The sequence below is a fragment of the Emericellopsis atlantica genome (assembly GCF_019669845.1).
Source record: "Emericellopsis atlantica unplaced genomic scaffold F5Z01scaffold_38, whole genome shotgun sequence".
Classification (NCBI taxonomy): Eukaryota; Fungi; Ascomycota; class Sordariomycetes; order Hypocreales; family Bionectriaceae; genus Emericellopsis; species Emericellopsis atlantica.
This window is the reverse complement of record NW_025764740.1, coordinates 165,027-181,691: the sequence shown is the minus strand read 5'-3', so window position 1 is coordinate 181,691 and position 16,665 is coordinate 165,027. Positions and strand designations below refer to the sequence as shown.

Below are 16,665 nucleotides of genomic sequence, written 5' to 3'. Positions count from 1 at the left end.
GACTAAGGAGGAATAAATAGCCTATCTAGATTAGGAAGAGAAAGAGGACAAGCGAGTTAAGGCTTAGGTTACTACTACTATAGCCGAGGAAGCAGCTAGTAAGAGATCTATCCGCAGACGAGGGATATAGGATTATTAGGATATAGCGGAGAGGGACGTTGCGGAATAACAAGCGTTATACGAGGCATCACGCTTAAATTAAGTAGACGGCACGCTCGGCAATAGTATCTTCAATAACAACGCTAACGGTATCTTCAACAGCATCGCCAATAGCCTCGCTAACAGCCTTATATATCAAGTTAATTCCTCGCGCGTATAATATTTGCCCTACCGCCTAATTGCCTGCCTAGATTCCCCTCTTTATTCACTTCCGCGATACCCTTATATATTAGGATTACGATTAATTTAGTAACTTAGTCTAATAGTTAAAAAACGAGATCTCTTTAGCGTAGTGGTTGTAGGCTAGCACATCCTCTACGCCGAAGCTAGGTAGCTGGCCCCGCCTGCGTTCGTCGGATTCCTAAAGTTGTTAGAGATATAATCATTCGTGGTTACTGATCTAGCCTGGGTTAATTAACTCTTAGGAGTCTTTTCTGAACTTATACCTACGATAGTTCTTAGTGTTAGCTTTAATCTGTCTCTCCGTCGTAAGACGCGCTAGCTAGGTCTAGTAGATCTAGGTTCGCATCGGAGTAAAGTAATAAGTTATATAAAGAGCGAGGATTCGTACCTTTTTTTGGTTCGGCTGTGACTTATGCGTGTGCCGTGTTGTGATACTATAAGCGAGGGGGCCGTAATAATAATACACGCTTCTTTATGTGGTTATTACGAACGACAATGCTATGCGATTAAGCCCGAATAGGAAATTCATAGAATAAGAGGTTAATAGTTCGAATTAACTAAGTAATTGTTTTTTATTAATGATTGCTTGAACGAGGGAAGTTATTGATATTATGAAGTCGTTAATAGTGCTGGTTAGCAGTAATGCCGCGGCTGACTAAGAAATCTTATTTGCGCACCTAGGTGCGTGACACGTGACACTTACATGCGCACCTAGGTGCGCACCTAAGAGTCGCCACTCGCAACTCGTGGGTGTGGATGGCAGGGATGTTTGGGGGGGGGGGGGAGGGGCGGGGCCACGGTCAGGGCTGGTCTGTTCACGAAGGCATCGAAACTATAACTACTAGTCCCGCTTTCCTGACTTCATTCTCCATTCCAGTATATGGCCAAAGAGGGGAAGGGCGGGGGCTTGCTTAGTCTATAGTCAGTTATGGCCAATCATATCCATTTTGTGATATCCACCCCGCGAGCTAGACTACGCGTTAGCTCCATCAGACTCTTAAATCGTGCCAACCTAATTCAATATATGTAGGTCTAGGTCATAAGATGTTAGCACGTGGACGTTCGTTTCAGAAGGTTTGAGTCAAGACTGGAACCCTATTTCACTCGTAACCTCGTTTCATATGATAACACTGCTAAAAAGGTCTACCTCCTCTAAGTCAAGAGACTGGTACAACTTGAGTGAGGCAATGGACGATATCTCTTTCTCCAGAATTCATGAAGATATAATTATCTTCAGCACTCGCAAGATAAACGCATACAATGCGACTATATGGAAAGGCTCCGTTATTATTCTCGGCGGCGATCGTACGATACTTCGAGATATTCTGGACTACAAAAAGGCTGCCATAATGACGGATGGGAATTTAGCCGAGGGCAAGTCTAAAACGGATGCTACAACTGAAACCCATAATCTTGACTTAACGTCGTTATTGTTGGGTCCATCATATCCACTTAATAAAGAATTCGAACTCATAGAGGCCAACGTAATAAAGGTAAAACACCAGGCTGACTCTCTTTAACCTACTTCAATTAGAATACTAATTTATAGAATGATCTAGACGCACCTGAAGGAGGAAAGGAAATACAGAACAAGATCGCAGGAAACCTCCAAGTACGTATCGAAAGCAGCGGAGCAAATTTTTATATGCTTCAAAGTCACTAGTTAGATACATTCGGCTAGTCATGTTATAAGGACATCGACGATAGGACCTCTGCTCACACACGTAAATCGTATATGCAATAAATCACAATCGCAAATCAACGTCTACGGCGGCGGTGTTGCCAGAAAAAGAAAATACTGGCTCTAAGGGGCGCTAATAATCGCATAACAAATCTCCATATAAGACATCGAGTCTTTTAGCTTTATAGCATCACTAGCCGAAACCGAAGTCCGCTTTACAATCGTTAAAGTAAGGCTCAGGGTTCATGGTCAGGCTTCGCCATGCGTCTAATGAAACCCCGCATCGTCGGAATGCTAGTATCGGAAGAAAGTTAATAATGCTCCCGAGGCAGGGATTACATCATGGACTAGCTTCTCCTCTACCTTCTCACCATAACTTCAACATTTAACACGCAGACCTCGAGGAGTTTGCTCTTCTTCAGTATCTTTCTTAATTAGAATATCCTAATAATATTTAACGGGCAGAATTACGCTTACGACGCTTGCGTCCGTGGCCACCGGGTCAGGACCTGCGAGCATTATGGTAAGTATACCGGCATCTGCAGCCGCATCCCGCGTCAGGCGCTTAGATCCGGTGCAAATCGTTCGTGAGCTGATAGAACTAAAAATAGGACGTCCTTTGAAACTTATTAGCAAGAAGGGTCGGCCTATATCGCAATGCCAGCACTGCCGTAGTCTACGGAAGTCGCGCTCCGCTCACGTCAAGTATAGCTATGGAAAACAAGCGAATAATAACATTTTGTATATAGGGTTCACAAAAGGTAAAGCAGGTAAGTTTTCCCGGAGTACTATAGTATTTTTGCCTTTTAACCTTTTATCTTTTTCACAGGAAGTTACTATTGTAACTACGGTGGCCGCTGCACCTATGCTCACAAGAAGGAACAACCACCACCAGATACGACACTAGATACGATTCCTCAACCCGATAGTTCTACCGAACTAGACATGCCCTATATAAATAAAGGTGGATTTCAACTCTTCGGCTCTATGGGTGAGCCACATCAGGAGCATCGTCGTGTAACGTCGCAGATCCCGGCAGCCCTTCAACAGTTCGAGACGCAGCTATCGGTCCCCGGCATATCTTCTAATAGCGGCGGCTATTCGACAAATACCGATTTCGGGCTGTTCTATAGTCCACATACGGCAGCTTCAGTACTTAGTATAGATCGGAGTTACTCCTACATCGACTAGAGGAACCACATATTCGACACGACGAGCAGCGCCATTCAGGGGCAACACGTCCACGACTCCGACTTGCGATAGCTTTCGCAGCCGACACAAGGCAATATACCCACATCTGTTTCGGAGGATATGCAAGCAGCCGCTGATTGTGGCTCTATTGCTCATATCCCGTGTGAAGACCCGGCGTTACTGCCAGAACCTATCACTGGCGGATCGAGTTATACCGATTCCCTTTCTAAGGTGAAAGATTTGGGTTATTTTGGCTAAGAAGCGTAATAAACAGGGCAGGCTTAACTCATGACATCAATAGGAAGCGTAAGGATGATATATTGCGCATGCGGCGCTAGGTTACACTATGAGATAGGAATAACGCGAGAAACACCATCAGCGCATCAGACTCGCGTCATATATTATATCAGGAGGCGGCCTTATCGCACTAAATCGAACATATGCGAGTCACTCTTGCCTCACATCTTTATAATTATAACTAGGGCTCGACAGAAAACCACATGCCTAGCTCAGACAAAAGCCAGCTACAGCGCTATATATATACCAACCGCCTAGCCATTATACCTGCTCTTACACCATAACCACGTGCAGCAGAAGCTTGCATCAAAGGCATAGCGTAGAGCATCCGAGAACATGTATAACCTTGCAGGCACAAAACGCTCGTTCACGAACAATACCATAATAACAGGGCGCCAACCAGGACAGTAACAAGCACAGTCGATCCACCAGGGTAATACGCTATCAGCCTAGAACCCCCGCTTCTAACGACGACTTGGTCGTACTGGCCGACCAAGGCTGGAAGTTAGTCTCCGCCCTCGACAAGAACTACGGCCATACCAACCTAGAAGATTCAATGCCAAAGAACGCTACGGAAGTTAGGGGAAAGAACTCACAACAAGGTGCCACTAGAGATGGCAATAGAAGATCCAAGCACCCGGATTATCAGTTACATACCTAGGTAATAATCTATCAGCGGCGATGATTGGTTTAGACTCCTTAGTAAACACTTACCGAATCACAACCCAGCCCTGCGAAGGGAGACCAGTCGTATCACGATATAGAGGGTTCTTAAGGTTAAGAATATCCGCTGGGGCATCCGCGATCGTAGCGTATAGGAAAGTCCCCACACCAGAACCAAGGACCCAGAACTTATAGCCATGAAGATATATTGGATGGCCCATCTACGCAGCACGTCAGTTCTAAGTATTCGGGGACGTGGTTTAAGCAAAGCTACGAGACGAAGATTCCCCACGCGCAGAGACAGACCCACCTTATCCAAAGACTGGTTTAATATACCCATGACGATGTCAATAGTTAAGTTAATCGGTAAGTATCTCGTCGTGACTGAATCCCAGCCTAAAGAGATATTACCGTAGATAATAGGGATAGAGGGTTCCTCAAACGGTGCGCGATCGATTACCCAGCTCAGAATATCCGTTTGATTCACCATAAAGGACAAGGTCTTATCGGCTAGACCCGACGGCGGCGAGAGATTATTCTCGAACGGAGTGAGCGCTAAAGCATCAAGCAAAGCGGCGCCTGATTTGGCTGATCCGTTAACATACATCGAGTCGCTAACCAAATCTTCTACGTTATTATTTGAGGCCTTGGTAGTCTAGTTGCTCGGGTGTTAGCGGACACTCTTCAAGGACTAGGATAGAAAATTTCACATTATACCAGACAATCGCCCGTCCCTCAAGAACTTACTGCATATCGCCGCTCGGGAAAGTTACGAATCTAAGATAGTACTCCCCAGGCGCCCGATTGAGCTTAACCATAACGGAGTACCGCTATCCGAGTTCCATATAAAGAACCTAAGCGAGTCAGTTAAGGTTATCCCCCAGTCTCGATAGACTTACATTAACTTTCTGCATATTAGTATAGAGGCCGTCAGCAGCGTATACGAACATCGAGTGTCCATCTAGAGAGACCCGTAGGGCACTAGCGGCGCCAGAGTTAACCAGGTTAAGAGCTAACCAACCACGGGATTAGTCCGCGGCAATGGTGAGTAAAGGTAAGGAGGTGTTAGTGCAGGTCTCGGCAGGCAGTACAGACATATCAAACCCCGGCTTAAACATCATAGGCGGCATACAGCCACGTAGGCTCAGACTTCCCATTCCTGGCATATCTAGCATAGTCGACGACGCAGCAGGATAGTTCACCGATAGGGAGGGTGGCGCCGGGTTTATCTCAGAGCTCGCATGCCCCTCCATCGACGTGTCATACATATATCTTTAGTCCAGCATACGTAGCGCCATAGCCATAGATATCGATCGCCCGGCTGCCGAAGTCAGGGTTTCAGACTCTACTCCGAGGCCCGGCCCAGATTCAAGGATAGCCTCGGGGAGACACTATACCCTTCCTTAGCCGTTAGCCAGGATACTATCGACACACGATAGGAACGCACCCGTGCTATTATACCGCGAGAATATGGCATCCGAGAGTTCGTAAGTCCAGTCATTTAGGAGAATATTTGCCGCATCTCTTTCGGCGGCCAGGAGTGCTACGACATCGTCGTCATTTTCAGCCAAGCCTGCAAACGGACGCTAACGCGAGGCGGACGGTCGAATAAGGAGGGGGCCACGAATAGCGTCGTTATAATAAGCTCGGAAGTAGGAATAATACCAGAAAAAGCCATATTCGGATGCAGCGGAGAATCGATAGGTAAAATTGCCGCCCGGCACTATAGGAACCTAAGAATCTATCAGCAGTGCTACAGCAATCTTCCTCATTAAGGGGCGTATAGAAGCTAACCTAGGTAACACCCGGTACTCCATCCATGTTCGGTGTCCCTCGCTGCAACAGTCCTAGCCGGCAGGGCCATATCAATGGCTGTTATTATTCCGAACGGTATCGAATACAATAGTAACCTACCGTGCCAGTGAATAGTCGCTTCCACATCCAAGTCGTTTTAAACAAAGATATCCAAGTTATCTCCCTCATCAACATCTATCAGAGGACCCGGCTGCTAGCCATTAATCAGGTACACCTCACGCTCGAATCCATCTAAAAAAGTCAGCGGGCCTTAATTAATATAATTCTTAATTATTTCTTAGGGACTGCTTAAAGGATTTACGTGCCTAGAGAGTTAGAAGCGCTATAAAGCTTAAAGCTAAATTAGCGTAGGGCCGCCCTTGAGCCGACAGCATGAAGGGCGATAGTAACACACGTCACAAGCTTCTATGCGTAGACGTACATATTTCTACTTACTAGAAGAACGAGATAAAAGTTTGTTGAACGGAAGAGTAAACTACTATTAATGTTGAAGGCTGAAAGGATGGAAGAACTAGCGCGATTGAGTGACAGTAGACATGATCAGGAGGTATGTTTATGGCGGCTAGGGATGCACTCACCATTCGTTTGCCCCTACTATTGTGCTAAGTTAGTATCTACAAAAGACCTACAGGGATTTGCGGGACTTATGCGGCACTAGAGGCGAAAATCCGAAGAGTAGGGGCAGCGTTCGATAAAGCTATTAGACCAGCATCACCACAGATCCACTCTACCCCTATAGTGAGAGATATGTGCTAGCTTTAGCTTCACTATAGCACTCCCTCGATAGCAAAGTATAAGTGTCAAGGGAGACGCCACTACCAGCTCCGAAGCAAGTCAGCAGATTCGCCTACTGCTAAAGAGGTAGTAACGTCTAATTAACGAAAGCTACTAATATCCAGAGGCTATAAGCGACCACGATTTCTTAAAAGGTCCCATCTCTCCTACTCCTTTACACTTCCCGTCAAATATTTTATTATCACATCAAACCCTTTAGTGCATAATTTACGCGCCTATCGAAGTCTTCGTTTTACGCTAAACCACATCCACTTTAGGAATTATAGGTAAACTTTCCTAAAGCAGTCAGCCTTACTACGACTACCTTCAAATTCCTAATCTACCAAGCAAGCCTCTCACGGATACGCTACTAAAGTAAAGCGTAGCGAAGATAGCACAAATTAAGAGAACCCAAGCCATATCTAGCAAACGCGAAAGCAATCGTGAGGATATAAATGAGCGCGAGTACGAACGGTTCGAGATAGAGAAGCCTCAAGCGGATAAAGCTATAAAGACCACAGCTCAAAGTAGGCAGTCTACTCGCGGACTAGATCTAAGAACAATTGCAGAATTGGCCAATTTGTCCGAGGGGACTGAGGTCACCTTTCACGCCACGAGAGACACCCTGCGAAGTACATCCCCAACCCTCGAGATCCTCCAGTTTCGAGACAGAACCGATTCCATTCAAGGGGTGCTTTCCCGCACAGCCCAGAATACGACCAAGTCACCCCCGCCCAGTCCCCTATCCCTCGTCCAAATCACTAGTATACTCAAAAGGCCCCTAGGCTCCTTCAGAAACTTTAGCCTCGAAGTTAGCATCTATTCCATTCTTCCACTACATGAAATATACGACGCACCAGAATTCTCACCAGGGCACATAACAATGCGCATACTCGACCTCCGCCTTCCATTTAATAAAGCTTTATTCCGCATGCGTGCTATAGTTCTCCGAATCTTTCGCCAGGTGCTCGAGGACCGAGAATTTATCGAGATTCAAACGCCAAAGTTACAGCAAGCAGGGACAGAATTATCAGCGGAGGCATTCGAGGTAGACTACTACGGTCGGCGGGTATCTTTAGCACAAAACTCGCAGCTAGCAAATCAACTTACTATAGAAAATAGCTTCGAAAGAGTATACGAGGTAAGTCAATGAAATTCAAGACGACCGTAGTTTACAAGAAGCACGCTAACTTCCAAGATCGGTCCTATTTTCAGCGCAGAAGTCTCCAAAATTCAAGAGACTTTTGCTAAGAGCATCAGTATTAATATCGGGATAACTTTCGGCAGATCGTATCACGATCTAATTCAAATTATTAACAGTATACTAAAGTCTGTTTTCGCTGCAAAGCAGGCTATTCCGGAGCTGCGGATTATTCGCGAACGCTAGCCCAGTAAAGACATTATATAGCTTAACGAGACGCCAGTCATCTCTCTTACCGAAGCTTTACACATACTCCAGATCGAAGGCATAAGTACTCCAACGGAACACTCAACGCTTCGAGATAATATACGATTAGGCGCTTTAGTTAAGGAAAGATATATAACGGACTACTTCATCCTTAATAAACTCTCCGCCAACGAACGACCATCCTACGTCAAGAAAGCCGAGGGTCGTCACTAGACGGACCTATTTAGTATTTTCTTACGAGGCCAGAAGATTTACATAGGCGGGCAGTGGATTCATAAGGCAGAGGAGTTTCGGTACAAGATAAAGCAGGCGCAGGCGCAGGCACCCGAAAACGATACCGAAGATCATCGCAACGGGTTCGGCACCAGCACGCCATCTCACGGCGGTACCAGCCTCAGTTTAGAGCATTTTCTTAAGGTCTTCCTTAAACTTCACGACATTAAATATACCTCTTTATTCCACGGCAGCAAATAATTTTTAGAACTCTATTCTAGAAACGTAGACGCGCAAGACTTCAGCTCAGGACAAGAATCCTCTAGTAGATAGAACAAAACATAGATTTATGCACACCCTCAACAAAAACAACATATGCTATGCTATTCGGAAGCCGACGATCGATATCCAAATCGAGGAGCATAAGCAACCTACCTAGTCAACCTACCGGATCAACTACGGGACGAGCCTTACCTTTTCATCGATAAACTACACGTTGACGTAGCACGCGGCCGAACTATAATATACTTGTTCATTCAAAGATCTACGTAATTTGCATATTTGGAAATCAATTTTTTATCGACGTTATCGGCCTCCATAGCTTGCGTGAGGGAAGTAGCGACCAGCCAAGCGTCGGCTAGGAGCTGTCCGTAGGTGGCCATCTAGACAGCTCAGAGCTAGTGCTTAAGGAGAAAGCCAGTAAGCAACCAGCGGCGGAAATAAGCGTTACTAAGTCATAAACGGGAACGAAAAACGGGAACGAGTTCATCATCGAGAAGCTTCTCGCCACGGTGATTAAAACAGCGAAGTAATACTTACCAGCTTACGTCATACTTAGGCGGTGCAAATAGATCCTTGGTAGGAGAAGAGATCATAAAATGCTATCAATTTGCCAATAACGAATAACGTCACGTGGTCCACAAGGTCGAAGAGGTAGTTGAACCCATTAAAGGTTCTGTGAAATTATTAGTTAGCCGTTAGTGGTCAACATAATTATAAGCAGCGTGCTCGTCGAGGTTTCCAAGGCGTGGCTAGACAAGCTTTAAGAGGCGTATCGTAGCCTCGGCTTCTACCGTGTCCCAGACTAATCCACGAAAGCAGAGAGAACTAAGCTCATCAGAAAAACAGGCTCGCACGCACACCCCACAGATATAGATATTCAATATTTATAACAGGTATACCGGCAGAACAAGAGGCCCGCACCAAAGCGATACAATTCCGAGCTAGCAGCGTTATAGGTAAGGAGTGATATCTAGCTAGATGCTCGCTATGTCAGCTAATAGGACCTAACCCTAGAGGTGAGCAACAAGCTGTAGGTTCTCACCATCGATAAGTAACAGCAATCTATATGCTTTATCAAGTTAAACGTTCCTCGATCTTTTGAAGAAGCCCATAATAGTTCAACAACAGCTCGCGATCCAGGATCCTAGACGGCCTCCATCCCAGGCGTGCAGCTCCATCTGATTAATATCATAGACTCATCACGTTTTCGGGGCCTGTTTCGCGACAGACCTTATTTTACATCATCGTCTATGTCGGCCAGTCTTCAGTTAGGAGCTCCGTCTTAGAAGCCATGTCGGATCTCTACTATAGAAAGCAACTTTTTTACCCAATTCTAAAGGAGCTCATCCTTCGTAGTAGTCTCCACGAGCATCAACGTACATCTTTAACGTGCCTCACGCACACTTATGATCCTCAAAACGCAACACCCTTTTCTAGCACCATCATCACTAGGCGGAATAAAATAGGTGAGATTTTATAACAATATAATAAGATATAATATAAGGGAAGAACTAAGCACAAGGTTCCTTGCTATCCCCACTTGTGCAGTGTAGATTGAGACTGACAACGAAGGCCACAGTGGCAATCAACAGCCCGGGAGTCGAGGATATCTTAGCGACCATCGATTCACTAAGAATAATTACGATACAGCGTCCACCACGCCTAACCTATTCCTGCTGCCTCGAGATTATAGCAAAACCCTATAAGCGCTCCGGTTGCGGCCACGTGATCATAGTGATATTACACGTGACCTACACGTACCCTCTGCGGAGGCTTCGATAATACAGTAGCTTATTGCGAGTAAAAGCGAAACACAAGATCTGATTATATAATACACATCACGTGCCCTCTAGACTAAGCGTTTCCGGGCGGAATAAATAATTCATTCATTCATTCATTCATTCATTCAATAGCTTATTTCGAACCACCAGCATAAACTCACTATCGCTAGTCAACCCTACGCCTTTCCTCGTAACTCCCGACAGAACTCTAGGTTCTCTCTCGTATAGAGCCCTCTAGAGCAGAACGACTTCTAGTCTACTCCTCTTCTAGTATCCGCCGTGTCTTTACCCAGCCGAATAACGTTTAACTCCGCAGGCAAAAAGCAACTAGGGATCGCGTTTAAACTTATCGCTTATCTATTTCCCGATTCGAACGGATAGACTCGCTTATATACTATAGCTATTGCTCTCTAACCAGATATTCGAGTCAGTTAACCTCGTCCGCGCCGCCTTTCCCGAGCTTTTCCCTTAACTATCCGAACGTTTAAGGTTATCCGAATTCGAATAGCTAAACTAAGACGCGGCGATAGCTATATCCGCGAACGTCTAGGGTACTCTTCCTAATGCCTTAATTAAGTCTCTTAATAGGTATCTCCTATCTTAGCGCACCGCTCTCTCGCTTACCTAACTTCTTTTAGCCTTTTCCTTATAGGAGACTATTCCGACCTAACCGTTATTACTAGAAGGATTTACTATCTACACCGTAATATCGTCTGCACCTACTCTAAGGTACTAAACGCGTTTTGCTATCGTAGTCTCAAGATCGAATCCCACTATTTAGATAGTAAGGCATCCACCGCGACTATTAACCTTACCGGTAACGATCCTTATGCTATCGACTATATACTATAGTATTTCTACCGTTTCTAGTACGATATATTAAAGCCTAATCTCTAATAAAATAAGCTAAGATAGTCTCGATACGCGGGATACTTAAACCGTAACTACCCTCTACTCTCGTCTTATATATCCGTGTCTATGCGCTCGCCGAAATATATATAGTTAAAGACCTTAAGGCGCTCTCTCTTTAAAACTTCACTAATATAGCCGAATATCTCTAGAATACCGACGAATTTCTCGACGCTGCCCGCGAAGTTTACACATCAACGATTAAATCTAATAGAGGACTTCGCGATATTATTATAAAACTCATCATCGGCCTTATCAACTCCGCTACCGGCTCCCTATCCACCCTGCCCTCGACCCGGGGAGGAGTAAGATTCGTCGTTATTGCGTGTCTTATCGTAAGAATCAGTGCTAGCGCTATTCTCGTCGTCCGAGGAGTCGTAGGCTACATAGGGTTTCGTGGTCGCATAGCCGCCAACATTCCTCACACGCCGTTAAGCGGTTCGCCACGGTCTCTCTAACCTACGACATGATATTCCGGTCGCGTGCATTAGCGACGATGCCTCGTTCCCGCAAGCCGTGCCTATTGCCATATCTATGCCTTACTCTTACGGCGCATTCGACGAATTTGACAATGGAGAACAGGCCTCCGGGGCGGTGCCACCTAAGCGGTCTAGACTATCGCTACCTAGGCTGCCCCTGCTTCTGGTTCTATATCTCTATCCAGCATCGTGCTCTTAGGGTATAGAAGGCATCGCAGATAATTGTAAGGACGGGCACGGTAAACACTCTCCATCTATACAAGTCTCCTCACTAGGTTGGCCATGTGTCGGCGGAGCTAGTGGATGCATAGATTCAGGGGCTTATGTCATGTTTAGTATTACTTTCAAATTTACTTCGGCGCCACCCCAAGACATTGACAGCTGGGATTGACGTACAAGCAGCTCTTCAAGATCGTAGCCGAGGATACTACGGCTGCCGTCCCGGTACTCGGCAACGTTCATAAACTAGGGAGTGACGCTTCTTACGTATCCGTAGGCGCAAGCAAGGGTCTCCTAGATCGTGTCAACCGAGAGCCCGGGCGCTTCGAGCCCCCCCCCCGGGAGCTCATTGGAGTAGGACCATGCCTTAGGCAAAGTCTCGACCTCTACGGTATCGCTGGACTCCAAATAAACATCGGCGTGAGGCATCGTGGCGTTCGAGAAGGGAGTAGGTGGCTCCCGTTTCAATGACCATGTGTCCCGAGGGTCTTTTGAGTACCTGTCTCTCCGCACACAACCTGCAGAGCTGCCAGACTCAGCCCCAGGGTTACCTCCTCGCGATAGACCGGCATCCCTGGGCTTCGTAGAGCCTATCGGCCGGAACATGCCGAGTCCTGGTCGATCCGGCATGCCACCCTCCGGACCGTTCTCTCTGTAGATTGGTGCTTCTACAGGGTTTGTACAATTGACTACCCCTATTGCCGATAGGTGGCCCGCTCGGACCGTGGAGCTCGCAGCATATCAGCGGAGCCACCACACCCATTCGACGATGAGCGGGCCATCTTGCGGGATTAGCGCGCTCCTACGGCACACTCCGGCTGCGAGGGTGCTTCCCGGGGATGCACGAACCACGCCCATTCGATGTGGCAGCACACCCTCAGCTCTTGCGAAAGCCCAGAGTATGCATCGATCGACAGGCACTCTGTGCAGCCAGCACACCCAGTTCAACTTAGCGCCCCCCGAGGATCCACCGCGCCGTCTTGGGCGACGGGCGCAGGATTGACTCCAGTTGCATACCAACGCCTCTTGCTGGTCACACCCATCCGGACGCTTGGCGCGCAAGGGCCAAACAGATTTGATGGGAATGGCCCTGTCGCCGGCACCGGATTGCACATGGGTTCCCCCAGATATTATATAGTACCTAATCCTGGTTCCCGAACGGCCATATGCTGTCGGTGTGAGCGTGATGACACACCTTTGACTACGTCCAAGTCGCATAGGCCACTCCTTAGTGTCCGGAACCCTGCCTCTTTTGAATAGACATGGTACCAGCAAGGTACACTTGATTTCCGCATCAGACTATTACAGCTCCTGCCGGTCGGCGGGTCCGATACTGAAAATCCAGGGAACTATGTCTGGTTGTGCCAGAGCCTGTTGGCTTATGAGGGTGTCGATGCGAGCGATGTTTCCGTGCGAACAGGAAAATGACCATGCCGGAGGCAACTGCCAGTGTTGCTGCCCCGACGATAATCCCGGCAGTAAATGCCCGTTTCTTGGGGGACAGGGTGGGCATGTCACTGCCTTCCAGGCTGCCTGCCACCCACGAGCTGGCCCTCTTGTGGTGCGGGCTGTGTTCTGGTCAGACGTGCTCGCGTCGGCAGATTCTGTCCATACGTGTTGCCCTGTTCGCGAGACACCGACCAGGGACATCGCTTCCGTTGTTGCTTCTGTGGAGCTTCTAAAAACATCGGGCCCCCGGGTTGAAACTCAGTGCTGTCGCTAGAAAGCCACCAGGTGCCATGCGCATGTCGAAAATCTCCGGCAGTCCCGGGGTAATTGTTGGGATGTTAAAAGCATTGGTGGCAGACTAGAGTTCCAGGCCAATCCTTTTCATTAGAATATAGAAGTAGGAGGCCGTATTCGCATCGGATTAATCTGCGTTCTTCCGTTGTCTCTGGAAATACTTATCCCCTCGGGGATTACTCCAACCCTATTGCAGTTATCTTCAGAACCGTTAAGCGTCTAGAGATATCCATTCCCGTAGAATACTAACCTACGCCGAAGATCTATTAATTCTCAGTATTCCGGAACTTTTTCCATCAAGTAGAGGTTTACGACGTTATGAGGATATTGCCATCCTCCGTCGTCATAGCATAAGGCTGGTCGTCAGCATAAATCTGGCCTTCGTTAACCATGGTGAGTAGCTGATAAAGCCCGAAGAATTACAGTCAGTTTTTAAGCCTCGTTGACCGGTGGATCGTGAAATCTCATTAGGAGCGTGGCTTTGGTGTGTTGTCTTGTTACGACCTGGTCCCTCGTAACCCCCTATGAATAGCTATTACGCCTGTATTGATCGCTCGTCATTCGATCAATGCCTGATCTTTTGCCCTTGGCGCAACGGCTTAGGCGTAGCCGTTACACAGCCGCTAAAGTAGATCATAAACCCGTGGGCTTGCCTCGAGAGCTCGGGCTGCTATCTCATAAGAAGACATACTTTGAGGCTGAGGTCTCTTGCTGGTTGTGGTGCTCGAGAGACAAGTAGTTGGCCGAAAAGGCCTATGGTTAGTAGACAGAGGTGACATTTAGCCCAGCCTAGAGAGCCTCTTTATATATTGCTAGAATCCATTGTGGCTGCATCGGTCTTCCGAGGTCACGGAGTGAGTAGGGTGGGTTGTGAGATTTCGAGAAAGTCGGCGTAAGACAATAAGCGCGGTTCAACGAGGGCCGTGCTGTTGGATTGATCAGGGCGATATATGAACGGAGACTTTCAGCTGCTTTAGATCGCCCACGTTATGCTCTGATGCGCTGACGACGGCAACTTTACTCCAGTAGCATAAGAGCTGTTTAGTCCACCGTCGCAGCTAGAGCTCTGCTTCTCTTATGAGACTTCCTACGCTATAACCATGCTGGCCAAACCCGTGACGGGCCATACCAAGCCGTTGCGTGTCTGTGCAGACGTCGGCATGGTTCACAGCCATTGTTCTGGCTCGGGACAAAAATATCCATGTTAAGGTCGCGTGGATATATTTCATCCAACCCTCGAAAATATCTCTTCTTCTATGTAAGGCACTCTGTGACGTTCGGGTCCGACTAGCTATAGGGTAGGTAGATCTGAGGTCGGTTTATGAACTGAGTATATTAGGGTGTCGTAGACTTGAGCGGTGCTGGTCACATTCTGGTGCGATAGATAGTAATCTAAGCGTTAACTATTGTATTGATAGCTGGGGAGCTAGGTAGAGACTGACTATGGTGAAGCGTAGCTTCCTATATACTATGAATGATTGTAGGGGATCGCTGGGTAGTCGTGAGCCAGTTCCCCATTGTTACACGTTAGAACGTGGGATCAATGGTGAGCCATGGCGGGTTACCTTCATAGGGTGAATGATTGGAGGAAAAAGTGGGGGGCATGTGAGAGGCGCATGCGGTCGCATGTCGGGTCGTAACACACTCCCGCAGTTGTCGTCTCGTGTCTCGTAGCATCAGCTCCAGGGTTGTGAGACTCCACACTATGCACTCGAGAGGGATCACTCCCCACAACCGAGACTGCCCAAAGATCGAAATCCCAAACATCCGAAGCGTATACAGCAATGCGCCGAAGAGGAGCGCCAGCAGATGGTAATGCGTCACTTTGGGCTGCACTAGTGGACCTCGCCTCATGGCCTCCGCCATTGTGCTGAGCTCGTTATTGGGGTGCTGGACAGGGTCCTCTTTACACCGCTTAGCATGGACAGCATCAGAGTGGTTTGTGCAGGTACTCGGGGTCATGGCAAACGATAATTTAGGAGTTAGTATTGAAGCCTTTGTGGTGTGAAAGGCCGACGGCAAATAGGAACGAACGTTGACAAGCTCTTGCGACTGATTTGCTTTGGTGGGTGCGCAAAATGTGGCAAATGCGAAATAAATTACTGCACATTTCCAACCATCGTGTTCTTCGCGACGACTATTATAGCGACTACACAGCCGCGTAACATCGTTTGCCTCCCTCATACCTCGCCGTGCCGGACACAAAACACGCCGAAATCATTCCATGTCGTGATTGGGCCCGGTTTGCTAATGGCGTGCTGTGGCGGCCCGGATAACATGGATGGACGCTTCGCGTGAGTGATTTGTGCGCTGTATGACGTGGATCATCAGTACGTGGCGCTAGTCTCACTCGCGCACAAACCGCGCATTGCGTGTGGCTTGCGGCTGACGCGCTTTCGTCGCCCAAACACGCCGCGACAGGGTTGTGCACTGTTCATCGCCGACTGATTCGCGGTGTTACAAACCGCTGTATGTAAGGCGCAGGGACTTTGATTCTGCGCAGTACAGTACTGTACTTGGAAGTTTGCACTCAGACGAAAGTATGTCTTCCAGCCATGCGCCGTCTGAAGTAAAGAGAGAAAAAAAAAAATCGAAGTATTGTATACGCTGGCGAAGATGTGGATTGCTGTGCTGTGGCATTGCCCTATAGATCGGTTATAAGATTAATATATTATAGCTCGCCGCGAACGCTTTTGCTAGCGGGGTAGTCATGGAGATCGTTGCAAATTGTTTCGAGTGTCGGCATCGAGGCGGACCTTTCGTAATGTTTTCCGGCGAGGTCAGAGAGTACAAGCACATCTACCTACTTACAACCGATGGTTCTCTTGGTTCGACCGATGCGCTGTCTGGAAAGCACGACGCGTCCGC

General features: G+C 47.5%; 4 protein-coding genes across 4 annotated transcripts; 2 read left to right on the top strand and 2 right to left on the bottom strand.

Moving 5' to 3' along the window:
• Positions 1-2,470: 2,470 nt before the first annotated feature.
• On the top strand, positions 2,471-2,729 carry F5Z01DRAFT_600748 (copper fist DNA binding domain-containing protein; the record flags this gene model as incomplete). Its single annotated transcript, XM_046260750.1, has 2 exons — positions 2,471-2,546; positions 2,635-2,729. Coding segments are annotated over 2 exons (171 nt in total), but the record flags the coding sequence as incomplete, so codon positions are not given.
• Positions 2,730-4,119: 1,390 nt separating this feature from the next.
• F5Z01DRAFT_683994 (multicopper oxidase-domain-containing protein) lies at positions 4,120-5,995 on the bottom strand (the record flags this gene model as incomplete). Its single annotated transcript, XM_046265896.1, has 12 exons — positions 4,120-4,168; positions 4,226-4,395; positions 4,485-4,829; positions 4,885-4,908; positions 4,948-5,004; positions 5,074-5,155; positions 5,270-5,333; positions 5,463-5,517; positions 5,572-5,576; positions 5,598-5,717; positions 5,766-5,907; positions 5,978-5,995. 12 exons carry the CDS (start codon positions 5,993-5,995, stop codon positions 4,120-4,122), a joined length of 1,131 nt encoding a protein of 376 aa, XP_046114286.1.
• A 5,519-nt stretch (positions 5,996-11,514) lies between these two features.
• F5Z01DRAFT_629783 (uncharacterized protein) lies at positions 11,515-11,814 on the top strand (the record flags this gene model as incomplete). The annotated part of the gene is made up of 1 exon (XM_046261684.1): positions 11,515-11,814. A coding segment is annotated over one exon (300 nt), but the record flags the coding sequence as incomplete, so codon positions are not given.
• Positions 11,815-14,920: 3,106 nt separating this feature from the next.
• On the bottom strand, positions 14,921-16,244 carry F5Z01DRAFT_377673 (uncharacterized protein). Its single transcript, XM_046259398.1, has 2 exons — positions 15,363-16,244; positions 14,921-15,288 (listed from the first exon to the last, which is right to left on the bottom strand). Exons 1-2 carry the CDS (start codon positions 15,979-15,981, stop codon positions 15,266-15,268), a joined length of 642 nt encoding a protein of 213 aa, XP_046114284.1. The 5' UTR covers positions 15,982-16,244; the 3' UTR covers positions 14,921-15,265.
• Positions 16,245-16,665: the final 421 nt, after the last annotated feature.